Source organism: Halictus rubicundus, chromosome 8 (genome assembly GCF_050948215.1).
Source record: "Halictus rubicundus isolate RS-2024b chromosome 8, iyHalRubi1_principal, whole genome shotgun sequence".
In the NCBI taxonomy this organism is placed as follows: Eukaryota; Metazoa; Arthropoda; class Insecta; order Hymenoptera; family Halictidae; genus Halictus; species Halictus rubicundus.
Genome location: NC_135156.1, coordinates 10,893,100 through 10,914,519, shown reverse-complemented (window position 1 = coordinate 10,914,519; position 21,420 = coordinate 10,893,100). Strand labels below are relative to the sequence as shown.

At 40.5% G+C, this 21,420-nt stretch overlaps 3 protein-coding genes across 4 annotated transcripts in view; 1 reads left to right on the top strand and 2 right to left on the bottom strand.

The window, feature by feature from the left end:
• Nucleotides 1-92: 92 nt before the first annotated feature.
• LOC143356588 (WD repeat domain phosphoinositide-interacting protein 3) lies at nucleotides 93-3,553 on the bottom strand. The gene is made up of 6 exons (XM_076792413.1): nucleotides 3,362-3,553; nucleotides 2,262-2,435; nucleotides 1,927-2,184; nucleotides 1,644-1,845; nucleotides 1,346-1,569; nucleotides 93-1,273 (listed from the first exon to the last, which is right to left on the bottom strand). The coding sequence occupies exons 1-6, from the start codon at nucleotides 3,426-3,428 to the stop codon at nucleotides 1,119-1,121; spliced, it is 1,080 nt and encodes a 359-aa protein (XP_076648528.1). The 5' UTR covers nucleotides 3,429-3,553; the 3' UTR covers nucleotides 93-1,118.
• A 134-nt stretch (nucleotides 3,554-3,687) lies between these two features.
• Nucleotides 3,688-4,968, top strand: Mrm2 (Mitochondrial rRNA methyltransferase 2). The gene is made up of 2 exons (XM_076792414.1): nucleotides 3,688-3,778; nucleotides 3,838-4,968. Exon 2 carries the CDS (start codon nucleotides 3,859-3,861, stop codon nucleotides 4,615-4,617), a length of 759 nt encoding a protein of 252 aa, XP_076648529.1. The 5' UTR covers nucleotides 3,688-3,778; nucleotides 3,838-3,858; the 3' UTR covers nucleotides 4,618-4,968.
• LOC143356587 (uncharacterized) overlaps nucleotides 4,608-21,420 on the bottom strand; it is a 65,990-nt gene continuing 49,177 nt past the window's right edge. For both annotated transcript variants that reach the window (XM_076792411.1, XM_076792412.1), the window contains exon 2: nucleotides 4,608-11,928. In XM_076792411.1, coding sequence (XP_076648526.1) covers nucleotides 9,385-11,817 — 2,433 coding nt within the window. In that variant the 5' untranslated portion in view covers nucleotides 11,818-11,928 and the 3' untranslated portion in view covers nucleotides 4,608-9,384. The remainder of the gene's footprint in view (nucleotides 11,929-21,420) is intronic.

Genomic DNA, 21,420 nt, shown 5'->3' with positions numbered 1-21,420 from the left:
CGCACAGATTTACAATTATTCTTAAATCTGTAATGACGAAAAGCATATCGTAAAGCGGCGACGTATAATATCGTAATATATTTTTCAATTCGGTTATTGCCGCGATTGAATTTGAAGTCATTTCAATCAACGACACTATGTTGGTTCGATCGCTTTTTCGTTGGAACTTTCGTATAAGCTACGGCACATTCTCCTTATGTAAGACTGAATATTAATTGCTAAAGCGTTACAAGGTTTCTCATGAATTCATAGAATCGTTTCAAATCACAGAAAAAAATTAATAAAAATCGAAAAAAATACATGAAATACATAGTTTGCCACTGGTAATCGATAATTTATTATAAATAGATACAGAGTCTTGTCTGATTAATTTTTACTCTATATTCAATCCCATCTTCTTTGTGACACTACAACCTTGTATGTTAAATGTTAAATGTACGGAAATCATGAAAAATAAAGATTACGAAACTCCATTACGTTATACACCTCTTGTAATTCATTTGGTCAATCACTGTAGCGTGCAGTAATTAAACAAATGTTACATTTGTATGTTCGTTCGAAACTTATTTACAATGAAAGATGTGAAATGTGTTGATGCGTACGATATATTTGATGACAATAAAAGAGATATTTGAAAGTGTATAAAATAAATATGAAGAAAGTACATAATCGTTTGCGAAATATAAATTTTTCTAAAATGTATGTGTTACTTGCGTATATCTCTTTTTGGGATGTCGTGAATCAACATTAGCTATAGACTTAGTTATTTAAATGTAACAATGGTATTCGTTACACTGACACGATGAATAGAACTTCAAATATCGGAATCTTTTCCTCAACTGTAACATTCAAGAACTTGTAATTATATACATAGGCATTCCAGCAATAGGCCCACATAACAAGTCAATAATATATTCTAATATTCGATAAATTTTTTTTCTCGTTTTCCATTTACACACATACATTGTTGTCAGCTTCCACGTGAACTATTCTTATTCGTATCCAATGACCACTAAAATCATTGTATGAAAAGTGTAATCTCATTTTGTTCGAGTAGCAAGCAATGTATAAAAAAAAAGAAAATCACGAAACATGCAGTTATATAAAATTCTTTTCGTTTAAGAGTTTCCCTCCTCTGTGTCCTCCAACTCCTCTTCATTCTCCAATTCTTCTTCATCATCAGTTAATTCAAGGAACTGTGCATAGAAATCTCTCGTGCATTCACCTTTGTTATTGAACACAAACTTGTAGTAACTACCATCTGCGCATATTACTGTAAGATAAAAAATGAACTTTTACAATCTTAGGCAATGTTAATGGTAACTTATTACATTGCATTACAAACCTATAATACTATTGTTAACAGTCCCAAACGCGCACATACACTGCGGACCACCTGGAACTTGAAATTTGCAAAAACTCCAACTTGAACTAAAATATTTTGGTAGGAAAGGTGCATATGCTAAACTAGATTGGCGATTTAATTTTTGATCTTCTACAGCAAAAACATGTACAGTTCCGTGGTCGCTTGCCACGCACAGCCAAGTAGAATCGTGATTAAAATTTATGCTGAAATTATATCAGTTCAATTAGCTCATTTATTCACTAAAGTAACTTATTTACACAATTCGATTTTTACTTACCAATAAATGTTTGCGTAATTAGCCCCTCTTCTCAATTCATTGATCATATTTCCACTTTGCGTTTCGAAAACTCTTATTAAAGTACCTTTCTCCGAAGCAGTAGCCAACCTTGTACCTTGTAAGTTTAAAGCAATACACGACAAAGGTGTTTCGTGTGCTTCTATGTTCAAAGGCTGTTTTTCTGTATTAGCCAAATCTATCACTATAATAAAAAAAGAAGTTATTGTATGCAATGAAACTATAAATATAAGATGTAATAAATGTTCTTTGTTTAAAACTTCACCTTGTACATGACCATTGCTTCGGCCAGGAAAAGCAAGTAAGGAATTACTACTATTTGGACATAATACACATAGCCCCCTAGGATTCGGATTAGTCTCGAAAACGTGAAGCTGTTGAGGATTTTGTGTGAATGTGTAAACTTTTATAACACCTTCTAAAATTACTACTATTCTATCTCTCCTCAGTTTAACACCCTTCACAGGGGCATTAAACTCTAAAGTGATTGCCGGAGACTTCTTTATGTCATCCCACACCATAACTGTAAATATAACACGTCAAATAAATAACTTTATATTTTTCAGATATTAGGAACATTGAAAGCAAAGAAAGCTGTACCTTTATTGGTGGGATACATCGGATCTGCTCCGCTGCCAACTAATGCTAAATAGTTACACCTAAATAGCATTTCCACATAACCAAAGCCTCCATTGCTGAAATGACGAGCCTTCTCTTTTAAAGGATCACAGCTATACACTCTGAAGCCATTTTCCATACCACAAACAAAACATCCTACAAGTGGAAAATTATAAAAGCAATAATGATATGGTTATCTGCTTGTACAATATACAGGGTGTTTCACCAAATGTGTTACAAGCCAATATCTTTGAAACTATTAATGATATAGAGGCCTTTTTTTTTAGATACAAGGTACGAACAGACCTGTTATAGTATGCAATAAAAAAAAACAGTTGTCTCCCAAGCTTGAGAAAGGAGGGATAACTTAAATTTTTTAAATGGTTTGTGGGATACAATTTGATGTATTTACGTAGTCCTTCCTAGAAGAAGTAACTTTTATTTGAAACGTTTTCCGAAATTTTGTATGTATCAAGAGTTATAACGATTTGAATTGTTACTGTAGGAAACTAAGGAGACAAACTAATATAATTGGCTGAACAGAATTATCTTTGAATTCTATGTCCAATAGTGTTGTATCGCACAATACATGTGAGAAAAAGAATCGAGGTATGATAAATAAAATGACCAATAACTTGAATAAAATCTGTACAATATAAAACACATTTATTTACTTGCATATATAAAAATACAGAATTGCTGATAACAGATTATTTAAAACGCATACCACTATATAATTAATTTGTACGATTATAAAAATAATTAAAATTATAAATAGACAATATCGATTATTGTAATATAATTTCATGTAAAAGGTCTTGCACATATATCGATTATTAGATATTAACAAAAATCTTACACGGATAAGGTTAGGAAAGTAAAAAAACGGTATTAATGATTCCAAATTCCAATCGCTTTCCAGTGAATATTGCATGATAAAAACATGCTTCGATAGAAAGACGATGGTAGCAATATTATATGATAATATCACTGTAAATTTGTGGCAAAGGAATTAGATGCAGAGGTTAGAATAGAGAAAATAAATAACCGGACTGTCAAATGTAGCACACTCGGTCACATACCTTGGTCCTGATTGAAACCAGCATAGAGCAAACCGTTCCCGTGAGGATTCCCCGCAGTTAGGTTCATTGTAAATTATTTTTTTCACCGCAATATTCGCTTAAACAATCGTTTATTCATGGAATTCTACCGCATTTTCGCCGACAAGCAGTACGACAGTACGAGACACTTTTCGTAACTACGAACTTCCGCTACCATCATACTGTCCTCACGCATGCGTACTCGACTGGTTTAATCAACTGATACGCACGACACCACGCCGACGCATCTCGTATTTATTCAAAGAAGAAGTATTTATGGCCGCATTCAGTGTTTTGATTTCATTTAGATCATTTCGTTCTATAAGCAATTTTGACTAATAACCGATTGCAATGGCGAGGGAACTGTAAAAACACGAAAACAGTGCTTTTTCTATGAATGTGCGTACATGTGACTCCGAAATCTGGAATTTTTCGTGTAAATAGATCACTTTTTGTAGGTTATGTTTTTGTAATTAGACATGAAGGGTTTAAGTAGAGGTTCTTTAATTATAAGGAATTTACATGCTGGCGCTGCATTATGCCGAGAAAAACCGCAAAATATGAAAGGGAAGAAGCACAGTTCCCAATTATGGCTTATGAGACAACTGAAAGATCCTTATGTAGAGATGGCAAAACAAGAAAACTATAGGTGCAGAAGTGCTTTTAAATTGTTAGAAGTAGACGAAAGATACAATATATTGAAACCTGGACAAATTGTAATAGACTGCGGCGCTGCGCCTGGCAGTTGGACACAAGTCGCTGTCATGAAGACAAACGCGGATGGAAAAACCCCAAACAATCCAATCGGCACTGTGATTGCGATAGACAAACAATCAATTCATCCAATCGAAGGTGCAAATATATTAAGTAAAATGGATTTCACACTGTCCGCGTCGCAAACTGAACTTCTCAACTTATTGCAAGATAGGAAAGCTGATGTAGTTTTATCGGATATGGCACCCAACTCAACCGGCATGAAACAGTTAGACCAAGAAAATATAGCGAAACTTGTATACACTGCTATGAGGTTTGCTTTGCAAGTTACAAAGATAGACGGAACATTTGTTTGTAAGATATGGGACGGCGGAAGGTCTCAACAAATAGAGCAAGATTTACTAAGATTTTATAGAACCGTTAAGAATGTTAGACCTCAAGCGACAAGGGACGATTCGTCGGAAAAGTTTTTCTTGGCGAGGGGTTTTAGAGGAATAAAAAGTAAAGCTGACAGTAGAATGTAACATGCAGTTTCATTAACAATTATAATTATGTACAATAAAGAATGTTTAATGGATAAAAATGATTTGTAATACAATCATGTATCATGGCTGGACAGGTTTCTGAATAATAACAAAGCACGAGTATTTTGGTATAAGACCAACATCAAATGATTTTTATAACATTTTCCATTTGCGATCTAACAGACTCCTACACGATACGACAAGTATAATATACATCAATATATTTAGCTATAAATAATACAATAGTATTTAATACAGTTACAATTAATACACATTAAGACGCTGATGACGCTTCTTAATTACTCTGTATATACAATTCCTTTGAATAAAATTAATATGTACACGAATCAACATTCAGTAGACGAGAAAGAGAGATTACACACCACATCGAAGCGTACGCAGAACAATGAAAATTACTGGCCGCGACGTCAGATTCGTAATTTTCCTTTTTTTTCCATTCAATGATTTGTACGTGCGATAGAGCCACGTAACAGAGTTTCATTTCCAATTATAAATCCGGACAGTAGCTTTTCGCGTATTACGGATCCCGATTGTTCGTACTGCATGCACTCTCTCGCATATTCTCACAAACAGTTCTCGCACGCGTTCAAGGGAAAAGAAAAATGATCGCGACGACAGCTGTAAAGCTTTTAAACGACATCGGAGATCCTGACTGCTCCGAACGCTCGTTTCGAAATATGTACTTATGTACGTAGAACAATGATCAATTCGCACATCGAAAACATTCATACTATGCTGTATATAAATACGTTGCCTCCGCTACACAATGTAGCTGCAAAGCTTGGACTCGATTACACCCCGAGAGGCATAGAATCTTGAAATTGTATGCGTCCGAGAAAACAATGCTCTCAATAAATATCAGGTTGATGCACATGAAATGTCGATTTCAATATTCACATTACGTTAAAAGAAAGTTTCGCCGAACACTCTGATGGCCCCGCGAAGGGTTAAGGGTCAAGGGTATGATGGTTTCAAAAGTTTTAACTAATCGATTTTGAATCTGTTCCATTAATCGTGTTTATTCCAAGGATGTCGTAACAATTTTTCGAATTTAGAATTATAAGCACCATAAGAGATTGTGTGTTTCCAGGGACCATCAGAGTGTTGGACGAACGCGTTTAAAATGATTAATCAAGAAGTATTTTAAAGTAACGCAATACTTCGCGCATCACGAACACCGAGATACGAGAATTTAATTACACACGTTCCTTAACCGTATATTGACTTTTTTCTCATTTTTAGACGGTTTAGTCTTCGGCCACCGGAGAACAGCGATTTTCAAAACATCCACGAGTCCTCGGATTCAACGAAACCAAACAGAATATCGTGCGCAACGATTTCATAAAATAAATTCGCCGACCGAAAAAGATTTCGAGACACGGCGGAAACGACGCTGCGTCTCGAGCAGCATTTTTTTCTCCCACGTTTCGCGATTGGAAAGATCGAATCGAACGATCGAAGAATGATTTGTCTCGAGGCCGGCACACCTTCGGTATCGATGCTTCACGTGACAGATTGCGAGTATCGAATTCTATAAATAACGCAATACCGCTAAAAATCAGTCTGATTCGATGTACCGGGGTCACGAGCAGATTTTGCGAGCTTGCGAACCCAGATTCCGTGCTTTCCGTGCGGATCTTGCTTAACGCTCGATGGAGGACTTTGCCGCGACACGTAATCCCGACTGATTAAACTTATAACGAATATACAAGCGGCTCCGTCACTTTTATCTTCATAGCCTTTTTTCTTTTTTCTTTATTAGCGCGGGCGCGGAAGATTAATTGTGTTGCTCTCGATCGGGCACGGACATCAAGTTAGGCAGTGATCCAAGATTTTTTCAATGTACGATGACTTATTGCGCAGACATCCACGGCTAAATGATTAAGCACGACCTCACGGTCGTCGTCTTGCAATTCGCTTGTTTTCATAACAGAGCTTCCATTCGTCGATGATCTCTGCACGTTCCTCGATCTTTCCGGTAAAGTCGCACTTTGAGCTTTGCAAAAATTCTTCCTTTGTGTGTGTAGTACATTATTTTATTTCAAATCGATGTTACTTGTAAACCTGTAGTTATTATTGGTGGTCTTATGTTGTTATGAGAAAAATACAAAACGGTAGGAAGATTAAAATCGTTCGAGAAGCGTATTAAAAAGGCGCATTAAACATTAAACTGCTTAGCAACCGATGTTGACAATTTTTATCTCGCATAAAGATTTGCAGTTTAGTTTTAGCAACAGCTACCAACGACTTTATGGAAATTTCGGGAAGCGTGCGCGTATAATAAGCGCGATATCCTGCCAATGTATTTCCGTTTGCGTGCTACGAGATGTTCGAATCGTGATGCATAGAAAACAAGAACGCTAAAAATAAGAAGATTTTGACGAAGGTTCTTTGTTAACTAATATTTGGCTTTTTCATAGAACGACAGAGTATTTCCATTTCGTTGTTATACTGGAGCAATATGTTGAGAACTATAGATACCTTCGAGGAAAGAGGTACACCCTGCTACAATGAATCTTGCTGCTCGGATCGTTGGTTGTTTAGCAATTAACGGCAAGAATCATTAGAGCACTCGTCTGCATACTATACACGCGCTCGAAGGATAGAGAAAGTGACACTCTTCTGGGATACAAGACGTCGGAAATTGTTGCTTTTTGCCTCACAGGCTCGTAACACCTACTTTCTCAGAGTATCTAAATCATTAATATGCTAGATGATGTTCTAGAAAATATACAAAACTTTTCGGGATCCCGATTCCCAATGTTCAAGTTTCCATCCTTACTCGTAGAACAGGATTGAAAAATTGTTACGCATTTTGTCGAATTATTCTACGTTTCAATACTAAGATAACAAAAGTTACTATTCCGGTACAAATGGATCTGCAAATTTTACGTCGACGTACAGTCTCAAGTTTTGGATAAACACGGATTAAAAATCGATCGAATGTATCTGTACTTACGGAAAAACGATTTACGGCAAACATTTAAAAGATAAAATTCGCAGACTCATATTTGTCACGTGTTTTGACTCAATTTCGAGACGTAGAATAATCTGGATAAAATCACATTTTCGAAATCGAGTATATAGACTTGACCGATGGAATTCAATTTTTCGGAGAGGCAGGAAGCTTTGAAACATTCAATTGGCAAATTTGTAAACCAATAATGTTGCGTGATCGAGTAACGTTAATGCATAAAACACGTTTTCTGTTAGAATTTAAATTATTTCTGTCTCGAGTATCATGTTCAGTCGACTGTTCTTCATTGATTAAAAAATGTGATACGTTTGATCGGATGATAAAAATGTTGTTGGTTGGCAAACGTTAACAATGAACTTGTAACTCTCATTTTGGAACGTCCTGCACATACTAGGCTTTAGAAAGCTTTCATCGCGGTGTCCGTTTGCTGACAGAATGTTAACAGCAAAAAATTACGTAATTCTTTTTAGTCCGTTGGCTTATCACTTTCTCCGCTTAAAATAGTTTCGACTTTTTCCTTATTAACATAATACCGTCTTAGACGTACGAAAGCCTCTAATAAAGGTACCGAATTTCGTTAAATGAGTTCTTACATTCAAGCGTTAAATCTAAAAGTATAATTCCATTAAAAAAAAAGCATTTTGGATTGTCGATCACATGACCAAGGTCACACGAAGATAAAAACGCAACGCGACATAAAACGACACAGTTCTCCCGTAAAGAAATTCCGTTTCATCATGATCGTTAATATGGTTTTTGTCGCTGCTACATACTATAACACATAGTTGCGTTCCAAAAGAAAAAAAAAAAAAACGTGTGATCTTAGTCTTTACACGAGAAGCTCGGGGATATTCACGCCATTAATACTATCAATCTTATCAAAAAGATTCTTAATCGATAAATTAGGCCTAGACAGATTTCCTCAATGAAAAAGTTTCTCGATAGAAAAAAGAAGAAAAAAACATTTTCAAAAAAGCCGACGCGTACAGATACACGCGCGTACAAGCATACATATGTATAACATGCAAGTGAACATATACACGCGTATATGCATTTACGTGTGTATGTATATATATATGTATGTGTGACACGAATTTTGGCAAAAATCGTTTCAGAGATGATTAGGCCGAAAGGAACGTTTTTACATCGCCGATGGCGCGGGGGTGTATACACCTGAAAACACGTATATTCCATTTGTGACCTTGAAAATACGGTAACATCGATAATTCGAAGACGTTCACAATTGATATTCCCGTTGTAATCTCAACGGACCTAGTATCTAGTTCTTTTTCTGTTTTTCCTTTCTCTCGGCGATGATCGGTCATCGTCGTCGCTCCTCGACGCTAATTGGGCGAGGTCTCTAATGAGAGTTACGCAACGCATCGGCCCGCCGCGTATCGGCCACGGTTCACACGATCCCGTGGTCTTCGTTACTCCGACTGTAAGTACGTACTATGCGATCAATCAGCCCTCGTGGTCGTGGTCGTGGTCGTCGTCGTCGTCTATCAGTTCCTCCACGACGGACGAATCGGCTGGCACGTAAATTCCGAGGCCGGGCAAGAGTTCGCGCGACTCTTAATTTATTTGGCACAGTTCTACAGTCTTTGGACGTTCCTACCGAGAGCAACGAGGCGTGAAGAACGCAGGTAGCAAACAACCTCCCGGCGACACTCCATTGTCCACCGACAGGTGTCCCCGATTCGATCTCGATCGCGATCCGCCCGATTCAGATTTCATCGGGCGGACAGCAGCTCGCGACGCTCGGCCCTTCAGGATGGTGAGACCTCCGGGAATCGGTTGTTGGTGTACGTTTGACCGTTCGTCGTCTTGCTGTGGGAGTCTTGGTCGGTCGAGTATAGACTAGGATCCCTCATCAGGGGCATGGCCGTCCAAAAGGAGATCGAGATCGGCGGCTGCCTCTGCCACTGTCTGCGCGACGACGTCCCCACCTGTTGGTTGGACACCTGCTGGCCACGGGAAGCCGTTCGCCAAGAGGATAGACCCCGGTGGAAGGGCTTCTGATGGGCGAACACGCTGCTCTTCGTGCTGGAATGTAGCCCGTCGTCCAGAGGATACGGAGCTCTATCCTTGTAGTCTTGACTGTGTATGCTGTTCACCTCTTCCGAGGGGAACTTTACAGAGTTACTTTGTTTCGGATAGGTGGGGTGTCTGTCGTCTTGCGTTGGTCTGAAATTCAGCGTCTCCGGTTGGAAAGTTCGGAAGGAGTTCGAGACTTTGGATTTTTTTAGAAACGCAGCCTCCTTGTCGTCGGTCGGTTGCTCGTCGATCGTGTGGATCTCGGTGATAGGATCCTCTTCGGCATACTGGTCTCGGAAGCTCGGGTCGTACAACAAAGACTCGGAGGACGAGGGTGCAGCCTCTAGTTCGTCGCTCTTGGGGTCCTCCATTGGTCTGTCTTGATCAGTTTGCGCTTTCTCGGTGCTCTGGACGTTTTCAGAAGAGGGTTCCGCATTCGTCTCCTTTTCCGACTCGAACAGCTCCCGCAGGTACTCGTCCTCGTCCTCGATGCTGCTGGTGCTGGTGGTGTTGCCGTTGCTGTTGCTGTTGCTGTCCGGTGTCCTCGTGATGTTCCGCGTTTTATCGGTGGTCACGTCGAGAAGCGTGGTCTCCACGATCATGTCGCCGTTGATGCTAACCTCGCTGGACACGTTGCTACCAGCCTCGTCCCGTTCCTCTTTATCCGTGGTCGTCGATTCGTTCGCACGCGTCCACGAGTCGCTCGACAGATCCGTCGTCGGTGTTTCGCTGTTCTCCGCGTCGCTCGCAGCTGTTTCCGCTTGTTGCCGCTGTTCATTCTGTAATCGTTTAATACCTTTCAGTAGTATCGCCATTCCGGCCTCGCCGTGCTTCAAAATCTCACCGCCTTCCGTCTCCGACGACTCCTCGTCCGGCAGGTCCGTGCTGTCCGCGTAATCTTCGACCGCTTCTTCGTCGTCGTAGTACGGTTCCGTTTCCTGCGGCCCTTGGACGTTCGTGTTCCGAGTGTCCGACGAGTTACCATCTTGAGTCTTGTTGCCATCGATCCTGTCTACCACAGACGGTGGTACGTCAAGATCTCTGTTCGGGAGCGTCGGTTCTGGAACGATCTCACTGATAATCTCTCTATCAGTAACGTTCTTCGTCACATTGCTCTCCCGAACGTGCGTTTGGTGGCTCTCGTTGCTCTCCACGGGCAAATCCTCCGCGTTCAGGACCACCGAGTTCGGCGACGTCGCCGTCGACGGAAGAAGGATCAGCATAGGCGTCGCCTCTGTCGAGTTCAGAAGCTGCGACCCGTTCTTCCACGCCACCTGGTCGTCGGTGATGTTGATCGTCTTCAGGTTCGATATGTTCAGCAACGTGTTCAAGTCTATCGGTATCTTGTAGTCGACGACCTCGGGGAAGGTCTCGTTCGCGTCGTCGACAGGGAACTCTGCCACGGGAACCACCGCGTCGAACCTCGTCGGGGCTTCTTGTTTTTCCGAAGAGGAGACGCTGGAGTCTGCAGGAAGGAATCCGAACTCGTTGTCCTTCGGCTTGGCGATGTTCTTCGAGCCGTGACTCGCGACGATAACCTCCGACGGTGGTTTCTCCTCGTTCGAGTTGGTGTCGATGCGAGAATGCACCACCACGGGCACCTTTATCGTGTCCCTGGTCTCTTCAGGCTCCAGTTTCGACGGCTCCGTGTTCGAAATAGGAAACAGAGGGATGTGCAAAGGCCCGTTCGACTTCTTCGAATTGCTGTTCAACGATTCGGAACCTTCCTGGTTGCCGTATCGACTGTTCAGGTGCTGAAGAATGAAGACGAAGTGCGCTTCCTGGTCGATGTTCAGGTTCTTCACGCACCTGCCCATCGTGTCCGCGCGGTAACCTTCCGGGCACGGTGTCAACGCGGGCGCGATGAACACGCTCTTCGGGGTTATCCGTCGCAGAAGCGTCGCCGAGTCCATCCCGGAGTGTGCTCCCGTCTGAGAGTCCAGCAGAAGCCAAGCCTGCCAGGCTAGATCGTTCGGCGAACCTAAGTTCTGAGACCTCGTTTCACCGGAACTAGTCGATAACGTGGACGACGAGGAGGACGAACCGGCGTCGGTTAGTCTCTTTGTAGACGTTAACTCGCAACGCCTGACGAAACTCGACAAAATGACGACGGTGAAGAGCATTCTCCATCGAGGATGCCTTCGTCGCTGGCTTATCGTCACCATTTTCGTTTTATTGGACGCGGTTTCTTGCGGGATTCGTTCGAGGTATCTTGAAGATTCTCGTCTGAAACCTGCTCGTCACCTTCCTCTCGAGGCTCGACACATCGGAAACGTCTGGAAACAGAAAAAAAGACGCTATACTCGTAATTATTATACGCATAGGCGACGACCACGAGGGCGGGGTAAATTTTTAACTGCGTGCAATAAATCAGTTTACAGTACTGCTCAAAATTATTTTTCATTCAATGCCGGCCACAGCTGTCAAATTTCCGTTCTTTCTTTTTAAAGAAACTAATTTCACGAAGCAGCTAAGAAACATTTTAAAAAGGAGTGTATTTTTTAAGCCAATGTAAAAAAGAAAAATGTGTTTACACATTTTTTCCCTCGCAGTGTCGCCATTAATGTTTTATAATAATATTCGAGACGTTTTACAGTCACATTATAGTATTTAACGTATAACGATATGAATAAAATAATAAAGAACAATGGAGGAACAGCACTCGGTATTCGAAGGGATAGCAAAAGTCGTTGCGTAGCGTGCGAGGTGCTACTTTAATTACAAATGTCTCGTAAATTATTAGCCATTGGCCTAGAAAGGGGGCGCCCGGTGCACTCAGCTTGACGAGTACCATAATCAGTCAAAGAGTCATTAAACAGAGAGCGTGGAAGCTCACCGCCCAAGATTTATTATCGGTGGCATCTGATACCAATAAACCACAGTTCCCTGGGATTTCGAGTATAGCGCGTCTCGCAGGAAACACTAATTTGTTAAATAAGTTTCTGGAATGTCCAGATGGCATCTAAGCAAATGGCGTCTATTAAGACTTGAAAAGTAGGCTACCCGCCGTGCCGCCGCGGCCAAAGATGATTCAATGCTTGAGTGAAAGCTCTAACAACCGAAGCTGAATGCAAACGCTGTGACATGAAATACTTCCTTTCTCAATTTAAATTCCCCGAAGTACTTTGAGCGCAACTTTAGAGTGTTTAACCAATTCAACTAGTTTAATGGAATTGAGTTCATACGTACGTAGATCAAAGAGCGAGGTTTCAGAAAATTCTCTCCACCTTGGCACGCACAATGGAATATCATTATCTTATTAGACGGATTAACATTTCTGCAGACGTTAAAAAAATTAAATCAAATTACACTTCCTTTGCGAGTCGCTGAATACAAACAAGATTCAACTCTGCGTTAAAGGCGGTGCACTCTTCGCGTAGAAATTCAGCCATTTCACGTTTCAGATATCCTAAAAATTGTTTTTCTATTCTCGTGTTGCAATGCGATGAAACGGAAGTTCGATTCCTTTGCAAATAGTCATTTTAAACAAGAACAAGATGCAACTCTGCAAAAATAAAATTTTAGAATCCCATCGAAAGATTATGTAATTGCTAAAAAATGTCAAAATAAATTAAAAATGTATGGATAAAATAATCCAGCGAAATACTTAGTACCGAGACGCGAGTCGGTATTGAATTCTCGAGCGGATCCGTACAAAAGGAAATTTGCATAAACGTCCGGGTCGAATTGAAAGCGGTTAAAAAGGGTTCTCAAGATTTCATAATTTTTATTTCGCCTCCGAACGTTCGATTCGGTTCTGAATATAGGTTCGCATGGAAACGAGCGGTTCCGTTGATTGGCCCTGCCATTTGCTCATTGAACCCTATTCGGCCGAAAATCGAGAGCGAATCGAGGCAAATCGGCCTCGTCCTCGGAGCGTAATACTGAAAGGAAAGGGTAATTCCATTAGAGTTATTTGTACACCGCGACTGGATGGATCAATGACTCGTGAGTTTAAAAGGTATTGCATGCCCGCGGCTATCTTCGTCTGCGCGTATATGTATATGCACGTGTATGTATACTATATGCATTCGGCTGCATGTGCACCGAACGGAGAAAAGTGAATGCACGCCTGCCGATCTGTTTTTACCGTTATGCAGCCACTCCACGATTATGTCTACTTCGTGAATAGGCCGTATAAATACGAGATTCGGTCTCACGAACGTGTCAGGCATCAACACCTTGAGGAAAAGAGAAGAACGTGGGATGGCGCCCAGGCGTTCCGTGACTGAAATACGTCGAGACCCCAACACTCCTGAACTTTTCTTTTAGTTTCCTTCTTTTTCCACGATCTTTCTGCTACCCTACAGTTATTCGCATTGTTCCACGGAACGATCGAAATTCGATTTTAACTGCTCGAACGTTATCAACAGCCGCCCGGGGATATGAAATTCGCGCAACGTTCTCAGAATCTTTATCCAATTTTTCAAGGACTATTTGACCATCATTTTTTTAAACGGTCTTTATCATTTTCAAGAACCAGTCGACGAGGAAAGGCACTTAAGAAAGGACATGAAATCTTTGTCCAATTTAACAAGGACCGATTTGATCATCATTTTTCAAATGTCCATCGTCCATCATGAATTATTGCTTCATATTGTCGCAAAAATAAGCGAATTGTATTTTAAACAGCATGTTCACTCAAAAATTGAAGAGTGTGCGCCATTATACATTTCGGTTTTTTATGTTCCTTATATTGTCGTGTACTGATATAATGCACACATGTCATCCTTGACATTTAACGCGACGAAAATGTTATATCGGACGCACCACATGGCCATGTCATAAAAGGCTGATTATAGACCCACCGTAAAAAATGAATAACTTATTTATAAAAAATCTAAGTGGGTTGTATCATTAAAATGATTGGACTATTAACAACTAAACTTTATTATTACGTTAATTACATTAATTTGCAAAAGTGTAATGCAACTCGGCAAGGTCTCTATTTTATTCCATCCTCGATAGTGCATTTAATGCTTCCGAAAAAAAAAGGAAATTTCTGCTTGTTGCAAATCTCAGCAAGGTAACCTACAAATATCTATATTTGCATAAATATCTACAGTCTATTTATACTACTACAAACTACATACTACAGCGAACGTTCACACATAAAATGAGCGATCGAGCGCAGGATAGACTGTACTCGTGATTATGGGCAATATTAACGTCGTTTCGCAATGAAAAGTATAATTTAAGGCTTTCTGTGAATGAATTCTAAGGCCGTTTAATCCGTCGATTTTCTCGCTCTACAACCTTTCGTGAGTAATGAAAGTTGTATTGAAGCCGAGCGTTACAATAAAGTAGAAGCAAAGGTCAGATTATGCAAGGAGCCTGCATTTTCTCTTGTAATGCATGGACACGATGACTTCACTGCGAGTACTCTTCGAGAATGTAGTTCGATACTGATACGAAGCCCAATGCATTCAGTTTATCAGCCTCGCGGGGGTATAAGATAAAGGCACGATCGCAGAAAACTGATAACCGATGGACGAATAAATCCAAAGCATAACTCCAACGTTATCTTTTTCCTACCGTTAATTACAATTAATTCTATCTATTGTTTTCTTTGCTAATTTACCGTCGGCGCCAGTAATTAGAAGAATATGAACAAAGATCGAAAATTATCTTCCACTTTTAACGGGATAATAGTACAATTCTTCTGTTATGGGACTTAATATGGAACACTTAACGACGACAATTTACTTGGAAATTTTGTTTGAAGATATCAGGCAGAATACTCGGCACACTTTTTCGTGTTCCTGTTATCTAAAGATGTGAACAGCGTGTGAACAGCTCATCTCTCTATTAACAGCTATTAAGAGACTAAGAACGCTATAACGATGGAAATTCTTTCCCTATTTAAGCCATCATTAGCTGACATCATGAGACATGCCATCGGTGTTTGTGTCAAATAAAAAGGTAAATGTCTTCATTGCGTGAATTGTTTGAAATCAACTACGAAATAACTTTATCTCTAGAAGAACTCGTAGTCTTGTTACCGTGGAAACGTTAATGTTGCTCAACATTTTCATTTCTACTAAATTCTACTATTTCGAAATACTACGGAAAAAGTATTATTAAGATTTGGTCCCATTTAGAATTCAGAAGCTCCGAAAAAGGTTTCACGAAGAAATTCCGACGAAAATACGAGTGATTCTGCACGGAAGAATGTTTCCACTTTTTTTTTCGGCGGAGTTTAAACATTTTCTGAAATACAAAGCGAGTCGTGGCGAATTTGATTTCTCTTTCCGCATACTTAAACAAATCGAACCGCAAAGCCGCGATGTATTCCAGATCATTGATACAGTGGTTTGCGCACGCGGTTCGCCGTATGTTTGCAACGAAACCGCGTGATTTGCTCGTTTCATTGTCGACGGTAGGAAAACACCTCGAGACGTATAAAGTTTTACGATGAGAACTTATCAAACATAACGCGTCACAAATATCTCGTTTGATCTAGCAACACAATAAAATTTTATCTTTCTGGCTTGGTCGAATAACAGTCTATTTTCTTACAATAATTTATGATCGCAAGAATTTTAGAATCGTTCTCAACTAATTTTCCTGCGACATCGAAGCCCAGAAAAATAGAAAAGAGAAACATCGTAAAATTGATTTTTGTATCTTCCTCGCGTCTTGTGGATAGGTTCACTTAATAGTTTGCAGTGAAAATCGATTTTCAAGATTGGTAAAAGCAATCGTGTCGGTCATGTTTTGGTCGAGCTCCTGTATTTGAAAAATTTGTATTTTGCAGACAGATCCCCATTTATGACTCTTGTAAAATCGGACATTTTATACGTGGCAATCTAATAGCTAATATTTCCGGGAGCGGTTGGCCTGACGTTCTCAAGAATTGCGAATAAAATGCTTGGCGAAAGAAAGGCGCTCCCGTGATACGTGGTACCACTGACAGCTTTACGATCGGATGGAGTATCCGGTCGAAAGGGGACAGCTTTAGCGATCGCTTGGCCAATCAATGGAACCTCTGCAAACGTTGCGAGTCATAGAAATGTAAGATGGCACAAATAAAAGGGCAGACCAGTTTACCAACAACGCCGAGCGCAACGTTAGCGACAGGGGAAAACTCTTGTCTCGCATCCCACCGAACTACAGACTCTCAGGAAACAATTCTTTTCGCAATGTCCTCCAACACTTTACTTACCTATCCTCTATCCTCTATCCTATCCTATCCTCTATCCTATCCAATCTTCTATCCTATCCTCTATCCTATCCTCTATCCTATCCTCTATCCTATCCTATCCTCAATCCTATCCTATCCTCTATCCTATCCTATCCTCTATCCTATTCTATACTCTAGCCTATCCTAGCCTCAATCCTATCCTATCCTCTATCCTATCCTATCCTCTATCCTATCCTATCCTCTATCCTATCCTATCCTCTATCATCTCCTATCTTTTTCTGGTTTTTAAAATCAACGATCGGTAGTTGAGAATTTCTCAATAAAATCTTTAAAAAGCGACAGCAATTTTATTTACAATTCAACACATTTCTCCGATCGATACAATGACACAACTTCTTCTGAAATTATTATTTAAGAGAAAACCGTGCTTCTTTTGTACACAGATCAGTCATCAAAAAGACGTTGGCGGTGCCTAGGTCTATTTTGATGCAACATTGAGAACCACTTTGGAAAATGTACGTATTGTTACAGAATTCTACACAAAAAAAAACGGTTGCAATTAAGAAAGTTGTTACATAACGTAACGGCAGCGGTGGCGAAACGCTACACTGCACAAAACAAAATGGCGGTTGTATAACGCGGTGTAAAGTGAAAACCTACGTAATTTCTTATATTATTTGTTGCCATCATATCTATAATCAAGCGAGTAAAACTCGACTCAAAAAGTCCAGTATTTGTTCAATGTGTCGAATCTCTACGACTCCAATAATAACTCAAACTTAATTCAAACAGCGAACAGACTTATTCGATTTTCTAATTCGTTATGTCGAGTATGGTCTTTCTTTTTTGTGAAAACTGTTGCATTCCTACATTGTTCACACTATCGAATTTATTAGAGCCGTGACGAGAAAAATTTGCCAAAGTCTTACTAAAATTATTCGAGGTAAAAAATTAATTTTAATTTTTAAATTTAACCCATTACACTCGAGTGGTGACTCCGAAGCGCCACTAAAAATCGTTGTGGCATTATTTCGAAGAAATTACATAAAATATTACATGATATTTGTTACATTACAAAATTTGTATTTAGTAGATTACCAAACATTGAAATATTATCCGTAGAAATCGGATCAGTTTCGTATCAATAAAATGAAAATATTTTAAGACGGAAGAAAAATTTAGTTTTAGAATTAAAATAGCGCCGAGTGCAAAGGGTTAATTTTCGCAGAAAGATCCGCAGTCCATCGATCGGAGTGTTTCGTCGTCGAGTTTTCTCGATACCGAGTTTCTTGTTGGCACTATGTTGCGTCTGGCTACCAGAATAAGGAACTCGGGTTGTGTAACCCAGGGAAAAGAATTTTCTATCGGATAATTCGTCGGGAATGGATAATGAAAGCCGGCGCGGCGGTCGCGTGCGCTTTCCAGTCTGCATTCAAATGCTCCTTTACTGATACGCGGTGGCAATTTCCCCGGTGCGGCGATCTGCTATCTGGCATCCGCTATCCGCGTTCGTCAATGGATTAGCCATTTTCGTCGCTCCTGCACACACGGAACCGAAAGCCTCGCGCTATCGAATGCTTTCTCCGCGACAGATAACAACGTCAGTTCGAACAGCGATTCTTCGAACCGTTCGATTGTCATTCTAACGAGTTTCGATAGCGTTATCGTGTGCACTGCTTTCCACGCACACAAACACCGTGCATGCACGTCATCGAAGAAACTTCTCTCACTGTTACACGTTTCTTGCAACGAGGCTGCTGCATTGAAAATAAATAATTTTTGGTCCTATGTATTCTATGCTGAATAAGACTTATTTTCTACATAAACGTGAACCATTTTCCTCCATATCTATGTCTACATTTAATTATCATCAGATTCCGAGTTTATCCACGGAATTTGTGAACACGGAAAAGAGAGTAAGAGTACTATAATAAAAGCGCGCGGATATGAAAGTTGGTCTTTTTTTATGAAGACCGAAATTTGCATGAATCGTTGCTCGCTTTCGTTCTGTTTCTCTTTAGCAGGAACGAAAGTGAAGACCATAAAATAGCGACGCGTTTATAAGATCGTTGAGACGAGATTACTCGGAGATCTTCTCTCTGGCGGCTACCTTTCGAAAAGAGGAAATTGAAAAATTATGCCGGACACATAAATGCATTTAATTGGTTTTTCGAATTTCACGGACCGGATCAACTCTCTACACTGTAGTACTTTCTCTGCAGCTCGTTAAACCGTTATCGGGGAACACACGAGCGTTAAAGACATTAGATATTGAAATAGCCGGAGCTTAATTGCTCGAGCGATGACGAGGCAAACGTTTTCCTCATTCGATACATTAAGTCATCAAATTCCGGATGTCCGACGAATCCCATGACAACGGGAGACGCATGTAAACATTTTTCTTTCACTTTCGGAAGTAAAAATCGTGTCGTTATTACCGCTGTTACCGATTGTATTTCATATAGAAATTCTAAACAAATTGGAGACCGTGTGAAACGACGCGGCGATCGCCTATTAGAAATAACAACGGCGTGGAAGTGGACGTTAATAGCACTTCTTACTTACTCAAGGCAATATTGGGTCTCTCGAACCGGTGACTTGCAAATTTCACCGGTCCACCACCAGCACCGGATTACGGCCGTCGAGTTCGCAAACTTGTTACAAACTTTCGAACTGCAGAACTGCACACAACCGTAGGACGCACACAAGTTTCGACTCGCGTTAAGTTCGAACACGGACTGGTAATGAGTAAACAGCACCTGAAGTTACAGGTAAACGAGGGTAACTAATGCGACCAGCGGGAGGTACCAACCAATCGAATACGATGCCGTGAAAGAAGGGTACCTGCCTGACCCCCCTCCCTTCCCCCACCGCACTTGTTAAGGATTAACAGAAATTTTCGGCCACTCGAAGCCCTTTGCATCGCTGACACTGCACGGGGATACCTTGCCGATAGATCGCGAGAACGTTTATGCAAATTTATAATTGAGTGTAATATGCCTAACAACCTCTGGACGTCGAGATACGATTTATCGGACCATCAACGAGTGACTTACTACCGAGAGATTTGATCTTCAACACTTTACCACCCGGCGGTTAATAGCGTTTTAAAAATCTATAATCGACGGCTAAGCATTTTTCATTTTGTTCCTAATCTTTCGCCTAGTCGAGTAACAATCTACCTGTTTCTCTTCTTTTTCGAACTGTTCGGAACGCGAATTAATTCGTAGCCTTCGATTATTTATAAATAATCGGAACGAACGGTAAGGAAAAAATAACTTAGCTTACCGAGAGAAATATCTTTAGAAATATGTTTTAAACAATTGGGAAAGGTTGTAAAAAATTTTTTGGCATCGATATTACAGTATTAAAATCAAGATTTTCTATGGGATTTCGGAGATTGCAAGAACGCCTGACTCGTTTCGCCGCGAGGATTTTTTCTCCTGGTTAATTCCTCGGTTAAACAGCTGACATAATTTATCGACGCGGTGTTTAACTTTCGCGATTAAATTTCTCAACTTCCGTAAGAAATTCGTTGCGATCGCGAAAAGTTTGATACAGCAATCTCCCCGCAATATTGCGCTCTGCCAACCCCCCTTTTACGACATCGTCAACCCCGCCATAGTATAAAGTTTCCGTTTCCGTTTGCATTCGTTTAGTTTCAGACTGCGACCGTTCATGCAACGCCATACTTTTGCAGCGCAATCTCTTAAACATTCTGAATATGTTATGCCGGACCTTATTGTCACCGAAACGACATTTTAGATACTTCAATCTCTTTAAAAATTGATTACGTGTCATTTCTTAACAGATTAGCCAATTACTTAATACTTCTCTAAGATTTATATAATACAATAAGCTTTTGGACATTTTTCTACGCTATGTTTCTAACTACGTGACCTTGGGTATACTATCAAGGGTGCATGGCGGAAAGGTGGAGGGAACCGTGTACCAATTCGTGAACCACAATGCTTTGAATCTTCACGTCAGGTATATTCCTCGTTATACGCAAAGGTGTTTATTGTTATCGTTTACTGTAGGTACCTGCGCCTAATAATAGAGTAATACAATGTGACTCCGCGTGCGCCAACAATAAGCCGAGGCGAACGGCGCGCAATAATCCGTGGCCGCCATGCTTCCTTCATCCTCGCTGGTAAATAGTGGCGCATGACCTTTATGAGTGAGAGACGAAGAGAGGGGAGGGGGAAGTGGAATTATAGCGCCCCTCAACATAGCACTTTTGCTACCTGCAGTATTCTCTCCGTGACTATCGTATCTTCGGGTCTGCCCAGCGACAGTTCTAGAAGAGGAACTACATTCGCATAACTACCATTCTCTGTAGTCTGCCGACCGTAGGGACTGAGGTTCGTGCCAGCTCAGCCTTTTAAATTCAAGAATCAAAATTCTCGGACGCGACATTCACGGTAGAGGTACACGAAAACTGAACTTCGCTTGTTACACAAGTGATCGCAACGATGTCTAGCGTCATTTTAATTTGAAAAACGAGACGAACACGATGGTAAAGGTCGTTTTTCTTTTTTCATAAGAAAAATCAGAAATTTGAAAAGTTGCAATCTTCGCTTGCATTAGTGTGAGACTCACCGATAGTCGACTCCTCGGTCGT